The sequence below is a fragment of the Merops nubicus genome, unplaced genomic scaffold, assembly GCF_000691845.1.
Source record: "Merops nubicus isolate BGI_N331 unplaced genomic scaffold, ASM69184v1 scaffold2116, whole genome shotgun sequence".
Taxonomy (NCBI): domain Eukaryota; kingdom Metazoa; phylum Chordata; class Aves; order Coraciiformes; family Meropidae; genus Merops; species Merops nubicus.
Genome location: NW_008616744.1, coordinates 1 through 10,472, shown reverse-complemented (window position 1 = coordinate 10,472; position 10,472 = coordinate 1). Strand labels below are relative to the sequence as shown.

General features: G+C 47.7%; 1 protein-coding gene across 1 annotated transcript in view; it reads right to left on the bottom strand.

The window, feature by feature from the left end:
- Window positions 1-10,415, bottom strand: part of ADRA1D (adrenoceptor alpha 1D) — a 38,612-nt gene extending 28,197 nt beyond the window's left edge. Inside the window, exon 1 of the mRNA XM_008942910.1 lies at window positions 9,449-10,415. Within this exon, the coding sequence (XP_008941158.1) occupies window positions 9,449-10,415 (967 nt within the window). The remainder of the gene's footprint in view (window positions 1-9,448) is intronic.
- Between the last annotated feature and the right edge of the window lie 57 nt (window positions 10,416-10,472).

The window sequence follows — 10,472 nt, the reverse complement described above, 5'->3', positions numbered from 1 at the left end:
CCCTTGCAAATGTTTTGAGGTTGTTTGTGTTGTGTGGTTTGGTTTTTTTCCCCAGCTACTGGAAGGGATAAAAGATAGAAGTCACATTTCAGGGGCCTTAACAACCGAGCTGTGAATTGCCTTGTGTTGGAACCTTCCTAGGAGGAGGAAATACCCTCTCTTTAGTGAGCTGGCAGTTGGTTTTCTGCCACCAGACCTGGTGGTTCTCTGGCTGGGCTCTAAACGCATCAGCTAAGGAGCCCTCTTAGTGAAGAGGCTATTCATTACAAGCAACTAAAAAGCCACATCCTGTTCCACCTACTCCAGTAAATCCATCCTTGGGCTAATCACACCCATAAATTACAGTGGCAGAAGCAGCACAGTCTCTTCTGTTTCCATGTGCCAGTTGTGTGCAGCACCAAACCAGAGAAAGCAGGATGAGCAGAGGCAGCCAGTGTGTCAGGAGTACTGGAGAGCTACCAAGAGAACACAGGTAGCAGGGGTGCCTTAGTTTCTGTAGCCAAAACTGATGACGAACAGTGGTGAAGCAGATGGGTTGTCTCCCTCCCTGATGACATTTTTATGTGTTGCTCTTTCTATTTAGTCCTGTGAATTATGGAGCTGGCACCACTGGGATAAGTTTGTCCCCAGCACTTGCTGCGTGGGAAAATGTGAACGCTGCTTCTGCCAGTCAGGCAGGATTTCTCCAGCCCAGACAGCAGAGAGTCAACAAAACAAATCAATACCCACCAGAGACTTCATTTTTTTTTTGCATTGTGGTGTCTGGAATTTGCTTTGAAGGAAGAGGAGGATATTTGGGGATAGGTGTTTAGATATAGTTGCAAAGGGCTGAGAGATCTCTGGATGGAGAGGTAAAGCCTTCAGAAGGAAGAGCTTGTCACCCAGCGTTCCTAACAGCATTCTAAAGGAAATATTTGCAGCAAATAAGAATAAAATAAGAATGGTAATTAACTGCCAGATTGGAAGGCAGCCCTCCTGTGAAAGCAGCCAGCTGCTGAACTTGAATATTGAAGCTATTCCTAATGAACTGCCCTCGCTCCCAAATCCCCAAACCCTTTCAGCCACAAAATTAAGAGCAGGTGGGTAAACAAAATCAAGCCCATAAAACACGTTTGGCCCTTAGAAACACTCTTGTGAGTTTGAGCATTAGGAGAGAGACGGGACAGTTCTGGTTTGAGGCTCAAACACTGTTGTGGGGTCACCTCAGGGAACCCCAAAGCCCTGCCACCTCAGGGCTGCTGGAGACAAGAAAGGTTCCCTGTCTGTCCTCCCTGCATCTCACTAGTCTCACCACACCCCAAGCCTCCTGCTCTTCCTCCTCATCTTCTACTGTGCCTTCCAGATCTCCAACTCCTTTCATTGCTCCCCATCGCAGATCTTCCACGGCAAGAAGCTAAAACCAATGATGGGCTCCACCATAGCTACAGAGGGTTGGCTGTCTCCAAGCCCATTGTCAGGCTCAAGAGGTCCCTTCTGAGGGAGAGATGAGGACATACTCCACAGAGAAGACCTTGCCACAAGGAGTTACCACCCAACAGGCACTACTTGCTAACCTGATAGGGCAGAAGGTTGGATAGGTCCCCTATGTGAAGTCCTCCTGAAAGGCTTGGATATCTTTGCCAGCAGCTAATATGTTATTGTAGACACTTTGGCATTAAAAATGGCTCAGAATAGTAATTCTTAGAGCCACTGAGATACCTTGTGAATTCCTGGACCGTGTTGATGAGGATGTGCAGGTGCCCTGCAGAGAGGGCTAGCCCTGAGTTAGGTGGGTGTGAGCCACTCTGCATGTCTTTGCTAGGGAAGTGCAGGGTTTGCTTCCTGGGACAACTGTTCATCCAGTGGGTGTAGCCAAAGTGATAATCCCAGTGTGGCACCAAGAACAAAACCCCAACACCCTGAACTTTACAGCAGCCACTCTCCTCTAGGACCTGGCCCATCAGCAAGTCACCAATGCACAGAAGAATAAAACACTGGCTGTTCTCAGAGGAGCATTTTTGGGCTGATCAAAACAGATCCATCTTCATGATGACTCAAGAGGAAGTGAATGGCAATCTCACAGGTAGGAGACCACACATAGCCTTGCCTCATTATCAGACAACAAAGAAAGTAATTAGTGCACAATAGAGGAGAAAACCACATCTACACAAGGGTGGTTGGTACCAGATTTTCCTGGGGAAGGGTCTTCTCAGAGACTAGATCTGACTTACAGCTTCCAGAGAATCCACTCCACATGAGGAGGGTGAAGTTATTCTGTAAGGTTCCTTACCTCTGTGAGTAGATGACTTAGGAGGGCTTTGGAATTTTGTGTTGTGAAAAGATGGAACAACTTGGGCTGGTCAAAAAAGTCTAAACATCTAGCAGATGATCCTTGAGATGGCTTCCAATGTGCTACTCTGTGATTCCATGATCAATTAATTGGAAAACTGGATTTTTCACTGCGTGCATTTCATACTAGAAGCTCTTTACAGCCTTGTTTTGCCCAAACACCAAACAAACCAACCCTGAAATATTTTCTATTGTCTATGACAATGTCATTCTTCTGAAAGCTGCATTTCAGCTGCTATAACACCTTGTCTACAGGGTACTATAACCAGTGATGCAACCTAGGCTTGTGGGGTCTATCAACAAATGTAGACCAGTTAGGAGGACCACCATGTAAAGAGCAATAAGAGTAAGAGACAGGGAAAATAATTACCCAATGCTGCCATGTACCATATAGAACTATCCAGCAGTAGAACTGTCCTTTCCTAAACTGGATTTAGGTGGAAAGAGAAATTTCATAGAAAGTCCTGGTTTTCTAAGGCAGCTCCTGTCCTCATCAGCCACTTTAAATTTAGGAATTTCTATTGAAAACTAGATTTTGATGCAGGCACCACTCAAAATTCCACCAGTGCCCATGGAAAGGTGGTTGCTGAAAATGTGGTGTGTAACCCACAGCCTTGGCAACTGCTGACTCTGGGCTTCAGCTGTTGTGGAGATCTATTTTCTCCTCCAGAGAACAAATATTTTAATAGATTTTTTTCACATTCAGTGCTTTGCAGTTGGGTTATGTGTTAAAAATTGTCATCTTCAGGTCTACCCCCACGATGGACATTGATTCCTACTGAACACACAGCACAATAGCTTGCAGACAGGTTAGGCTATGAAATCAAACTGAACACTGAGGAAGCTGCAGGGTTAAGGACTCAAAAAATCACTGAGATCAAAGCAAAAACCACATTTGCAAAACTTTGGTTCCTCACATTTGAAGAGTTTCATGTCAGGAGCACACTGTTGTGTCTGCAACACCCCTGCCACACCAGCTACAAGGAAAGGTGGGGGCTCAATTAAGAGCTCAGCTGAGCTACTCAGTATCTCCCCACTGGTCAGTATGTGGCTCCACACTTCACAGAACTCTTTGTTTCCCCACAGATAGCTGAAGGTACTTGGCTCAACTATGGCCAAATTTTTACAAACATTTATGGTTTTTGTCTTCACAGCTCTCCCAGAAGAAGAAGGTGCTTGACAGCCATTGTAGCATCCCATCATCAGAGCAATGCCACAAGATGTCTATATATTGAACGTGGATTTCTAAGCCCTTGGGGTTAGGAGTGCTTCACATCCTTAATGGGCAACTCCTGCCAGCTCCAGCTCAAAGTGTGTCAGACTGGCAAAACTGGGACATGGGAAGTCATGGAATCACAAAATGCTTTGGGTTCTCCAGCCCTTCACCTCCAGCCTGTGCTGATACCAGGGGTTGCCCTGACACAGTGTGGGACCTCACCCTTGAACTAATCCACTTCTCAAGTTTGTCCAGGTGCAAAGCAGAGAGGAAGGATCTTGTCTCTTGCCCATTCCTTTTTCCATGCCAGTTCTGCCACTTCCACCCCATAACTCAGAAAATTTCAGGAGATACAAGAGACTGCCCTGACAACTGAAGTAATTGAATGGTCTGTCCTTCATCCTCCTCCTTCTAAATCACACACTTGAGCAGGTCCTCCTGTGCACCAAAACTCTAAAGAAGTTTGGTTTTCTGTGGAATTAAGTCTTCTGGTAGATTTTGAGTATTTTCTGAGGTCTATCCAGGGGCTGAGCTCACTATACAACCTTCCTTCTATGAAGGAGAGTATAAAAATTCCCACTCCTTTACCCATCTGCCCATTTTTATAGGAACTTGGTATACTGAGGACACTTAGGACCTAGAAGTTTGGTTTTCTGTGGAATTAAGTCTTCTGGTAGATTTTGAGTATTTTCTGAGGTCTATCCAGGGGCTTAGCTCACTATACAACCTTCCTTCTATGAAGGAGAGTATAAAAATTCCCACTCCTTTACCCATCTGCCCATTTTTATAGGTATACTGAGGACTTTTAGGACCTTCTCAAATGTGATTGAGATTGATGAAAGAGATCATCAGGTGGTGGGAAAAGACATGGGCACAGAGTGAGCCCTTTTTTTCTCCTTAGAAAACCATGCTAAATGCTCTTCTATCAAATAGAATCAGGTTCTCCACTTTGACCAGAACAGACTTGGTCTCATCTGGAGATCATCAGGTGGTGGGAAAAGACATGGGCACAGAGTGATGACGTGAGCCCTTTTTTTTCTCCTAGAATCAGGTTTTCCACTTTGACCAGAACAGACTTGGTCTCATCTGAAACGTGCATCTACCTGCATTGTCCTCCCTACCATTTATTTTGGAAGTGACAGTTAGTGAAGCTTGAGCACTGCTAGGTCTCAGTGAGCTGTCTTCTCCAAAATGTTTTGTGCAAGGACTTCCGCCCTGGGAAAAACACCATCTGCAAAAATACTTCAGCTGTGGCTTGAAGACCACCTGAAGGGGACCTTAGGTTGGGGTCTTCACCCTTGTATGGCACTAGCTGGTGTCTTTCTCACACCAGTCTTGATTGTGAGCCAAATTCAAAGAATAACAAACATGGGAGCCCACCATCTAGAGTAGACCATGCTTCTAAAAAAAGAAGGGCCATTGAGGTGTGTAAATCACCCTGCTGGGTACTGCCTAGTGCATCCTTCATCCCAAGAAATTATTGTTTCTTCTTAGATACTTCTAGAGGGGTGGTGATGATCTTTGCCTCCACTCCTGATATAATCCCATCTGGGGTCTCACATTGTGTTTGCATGCTCCTCAGCCACTGAAGAGTAGATAAGGAGCAGAGCTCCATCCATCCTCCTGTTCTTATTTACTTCCTCCATCATTAGGTTTGAGAAAGCAGGTAACTGTCTATAGGTGCTGTACAGGGAGCTCTGGCTCCTTGGCCCATTGCACAGATGCTCTACTGCAAAGGCAAATCCAGCACCTGAATTCTACCAGGGCTTTCCATTATCAGAAGAGCCAGTGAAGCCCCTATGGTTGTGTTTCTCCACCTATTATCTCTTTCTAATAAAGGCCTAAGATGACACTGCCAGCAGAGTCAGCTCTTACAGAGGTGGCTTCTTGCCCCACCTCCAAGTGAATGTGGAAGGTGGGGGCACCTGGTGGTGATCTACTCATCAGTTCCCACCCAAGGCTGGCCAGACCCTGGGTGAAAACCAATCAGGAGGGTCCTGTTTGTGGACATCACCCATATGCCAACTCTCATTGAGGGCTGGGGGTTTAACCCCAGCACTTCAGTCAGGTGACACACATTCAGGCCATCCCCTCAGAAAGATAAGGGACCTTTGGATGAATGTGACTGTTTGATCTGGTATTAGTGTTGATCAGAGAGCAACCTTCAGAGGTTCCTTCCAACCAGCATCTCTATGGTGCTATGGCCAGCTGAGATGAAGGCACAAATGACTGAGGTGACCACAGGGCGATGAATCCTCTCTTACAAAAACACCTTTAAACTCCTGGCTTGCACCTCTGAGAACCCTCCAGTTGAGTTCTCTTGACAGGTCTTTGCTAAAGGAAGAGGCACTCTGGCATGAACCACACAACCATCACCCAGGAACCCTGGAGGAGGCAGCTTGGTAGAGCTCTACTGCACCACCAGCAGACGACACAACCCACCCAGGAGTTACATGGGGAATGAAGATTTCATCTCTTGTTGAACAGCCAGATGTTTAAAGAGTCTCATTAGCCTCAGAAACTGTTAATTGTGTTAAAAGTCCTGGTGGTGGCATCCTGCACTTGGGGATGTGCACCACACACCCAAGAGTGAGTTAAATTACTCTGCTGATAGATAGACTGTAGAGATCTTGGAGGGGTTTGAGCTGATTTAAAGAAGAACCTTTGCACAGAGAACAGGCTGCCAACGTTCAGTACATATGTAGGTCCAAGAGTCTCATTAGCCTCAGAAACTGTTAATTGTGTTAAAAGTCCTGGTGGTGGCATCCTGCACTTGGGGATGTGCACCACACACCCAAGAGTGAGTTAAATTACTCTGCTAATAGATAGACTGTAGAGAGCTTGGAGGGGTTTGAGCTGATTTAAAGAAGAACCTTTGCACAGAGAAGGTTCTTCTGTGTAGGTCCTGTTATTTAAAAGGATTATTGCAGCTTCTAAACAGCGATGTGATAAATGTTAGTCCTGTGTAACTAAGGTGGAAACTACTCAGAGAGGAGCAAGGGTGTGTGTGGGCTCACACAGACCCCGCTGGCAGAGCCAGCACAGAAGTTTCTCACTGCTAAGTCAGTGCCAAGAAGAGCTGAGAGGTTTTTTTTTTTTAGTTGACAGATTAACTTACTCCTTAAAAGCATCATCAAACAACAGTCAACAGTGTAAGTCAAGGACAACCTCCTGCAAATTCACCTCAAATAGACCAAAAAAAGAAGGAAAAACATTTCAGTGTTTTCAGAAGGAATTAGATCACCTCCTCATTTCGTTTTAATGTGACAGTTCGTGTTGAAACACATCTAAGTACCCATTCTTTAATGAGCTTCCTTTCACTCTTAAATTGAAATAATATTTCCCCTAAAATGAAAGTGATTTTTTGTTCCTCACAAGTATTTCATTCTCATTTTGAATGTGTATCAATATCATTTCCAGTTGGCCCCAAATTATTTCAAAGAAGTTTGTCTAGAAAACAAACAAACCCCCCTCTTCTACTTAACTATTTACAATCTTCTTTCCAAGGAGAATTTGCCCCAGCATGTTTCAGTTTGTGGATTTACAGCAAACTTTCCTGGTTTCTCTGATTTCCAGCCCTGTCTCCTGAGCTGTAAAATCCCAGATTAGACCTCACAGAAGTTTCTGTTCTCCTTCTAGACAGCGCTGAACGATTCTCAGGTTTGAATAGGAAATGGCAATTAAGAAAAGGGGGGTGAAATACAAGGCAGCACATTCTGTAGTCAGAAAATAAACCAGCTTCTGGCTGTGTTTATGTTCTATGTATAATAAAGCAGGAAGCAGAGATCAAAGCCACGTTTATAAAGAACTTGGCAAGTTGTGTGCTCGGAGGGAACAAATAGGATCACAGAAGGTACTTAAAGAATGAAGTTTGGATTTTTAGCTGGTGTAAATCAACATATCTCCTCTGACCTCAGTGCAAGGGTGGTGATTTACATCAGTGGAGAAGCTGGTTCAAGGGTTTCAAAGGAGAAGAGGTATGATAAAATAAAACAAAATATTTTTTTTCTACTGAGAAGTATTTGCCTGAAGATTTTTCTGTATTTCCAAGTACTGAGAATAACCCAGAGGAACAGGATCCTGACTCCCAGCTTCATGAGCTGTAGGGTGTAAAGGTATGAGTGAGGTTCAGAACTGGTTCCTGCCCTGCTGACCAGCCAAGGGGGTAAGTGTCAGACTGGGGCTGCCCAGAAAGTTCAGCCTTTGGGTCCTGGCATCTCCTCAAGCCCCACAATTCCCAAACTATTTATTTGTAGCCTACAAAAATCCCCCAATGTACCTGATCGATGAAAGGGAAACTGAGGCACAGTCAGATGGGCTAATTCATCGTGGGGATTGTAGTGAGAGAAGCTCACTGTACCCTGTCTGCTCCCTGCCTGAGTTATACCATGAACTGACAGGTTCACAGAGGATGAAAACTCTTCACAGCAGCAATTTCACCCCTATGGGTGGCTGAGACAAACTCATCAAATGCCACCCTCACCCACAGAGAGACACTGAAGCAAAGAGGTTCCAGTCAGCAGCAGAGTGAGACCAGACACCCACAGCATGGCCCCACCACCCTAGGGACACCTCAGCTCCCAAGGCACCATCAGCCCTGGTAAATCATCCTGCTGGAGGGGACTGAGTGGCCTGAGGGTGTCCAACAGCTTTGGGCTCCAGCTGCCCCCAGGGGGTCAGCCACAATGCTGGAGGGACAGCAACACCTCAGCAGGTCAGAATTGGTCCTGTGGTCACCACGCCGTTTCTACTGACCTGAGAGGCACCCTCAAGCAAGAGGGTGTGAAAAATCCTGAGAAAAAAGTGCAGAACTAGCTATAATGTTTGTCTGGCTGCAGGGTTAGTTGGACATGGGTCCCCTGTGGGCTGGGGGACACGGATCCCACCACTTGTGCTCTGTACAAAGGCCATGGTCAATATTCAGAAGTTACTTTAATATTTTTTTTTCACCCTTAGGTTTAGCTGCACCACTCCAGAGGGTCCCTCAGGTCCCCTGAACTGGGTGCTGTTGTTGGATGGGGTGGTGATGAAGAGCACTGGCTTTCCTGAACTTTATGTTCTCCAGGTAGCCCTGGTGCTGGAAGGAGACTTGGTTTGGACATGACACTTCCCAGTGAGCTCTGTGCCCCCCCAGCCTCCTCTGCAGGCAGGGGGCTGCATCCTTTTCAGCTGGGGAAACAAGTTGCCAAAACTTTAGAGCACAACCTGTCAGACAACCCCAAATGAGCCCCCAGTGACTCGGGCACCATGGCAGGGCCAGGAGCTAAGGGCAGGTCTCCTGGAGGAAGTGGATCAGCCCTGGGAAATCACCCAGGACCATCACCCTTGTAGAGAAGACCTGGTCCTGCTCCCAGTCCCTGAACAACATTGGCACCCCGGGAAGTCAGGGAGGTTTCTGTTTCAGGCTCTGACAGGCTCCTGGGGGTCAAACCTCACTTGTCTACAACATCTTCACCAGCTCACAACACGGGTGGGAACCCTGGTCCCACAGAGGCAGAACCAAGTGCCCTCTCCCAAACTGGGAGGAAGGGAGGCTGGGGACAGGGGTGGCAAAGCTGTTTGGAGACCACTGTGCCTTAACTGCAGCCTGTGTGAAACTGAGCAGCTCCCTCCTCAGCCTGAACTTCATTAATTCATCTGCTGAATGCAGAATGAATTAATTAACCAATTATTATGCTGCTACTCTCTTCATTTGCTATTTACTTTGATTGATTCTATGACTCTGATTAATAAATATTGAAGAAGTGTTAATTAATCGAATTAATTCACTGCTGGTTTATTCACCTATCCATTACCTATTCCCTCACCTCCCTGGAGGAGTTGTGTTGGAAAAGTTTGTCCCAGGGAACAGATCCCCAGGGGTTCAGCCAAGGGCAGAGGGGCTGGGGGGACGAGGTCACTTACCAAAAGGCAGGACGAAGAAGAAGGGGAACCAGCAGAGGATGAAAACACCCACGACAATGGCGAGAGTCTTGGCTGCTTTTTTCTCCCGGGAGAACTTGAGGAGCCTCACGGACAGGGAGCTCCTGAAGTTGTGCCCCTTGCTGCGGCCGCTGGAGAGAGGGTCCTCCAGCACGCTGCGGCAGTGGATGCGCAGCACCACCTCCATGGATTTATTCCTCTCCTTCTTGACCCCTGCCTCCAAGCTGCGGGTGGTCCGCCTGGCCACCACGTAGATCCTGAAGTACATCACCAGGATGACCATGAGGGGCAGGTAGAAGGAGAAGAGGGAGGAGAACAAGGCGTAGCCCGGCTCCTCCGTGATGCTACAGATGCTCTCGTCCGGCGGCGGCGGCTCCTTCCATCCCAGCAGGGGCCCAATGGAGATGACCATGGAGGAGAGCCAGACCACCACGAGGATGACTCCCGCCTTCCTCTCGGTCATGATCGTGGGGTACTTGAGGGAGTACTTGACGCCGATGTACCTGTCCACGGAGATGATGCAGAGGCTCATGATGGAGGCGGAGCAGCACAGCACGTCCACCGCCGCCCAGATGTTGCAGAAGATGCGCCCAAACACCCAGAAGCCCAGCACCTCCAAGGTGGCCGAGAAGGGCAGCACGGTGGTGCTGAGCAGCAGGTCGGCGATGGCCAGGTTGACGATGAAGTAGTTGGTGACCGTCTGCAGGTGCCGGTTGCAAGCCACCGAGAGGATGACGAGGATGTTGCCCACGATGGCCGAGAGGATGAAGACGGCCAGGAAGACCCCCACGCCCACCGCCTGCACATCCAAGGCGAAAGTCAACGTGGTGCCGTTGCCCTCGGGGGTCTCCTCACCTTGCAGCCCCCAGGACTGGTTGGCACCGCTCTGGCCGCCTTGCCCCGTCCGGTTCCCACTCAAGCTGCCATTGCTCAGCTCGGGGAAAGTCATTGTAGAAAAGCTCCGGGCTCCATGGAGGGCGAGGAGAAAGCGGTGCTCAGGCGAAGC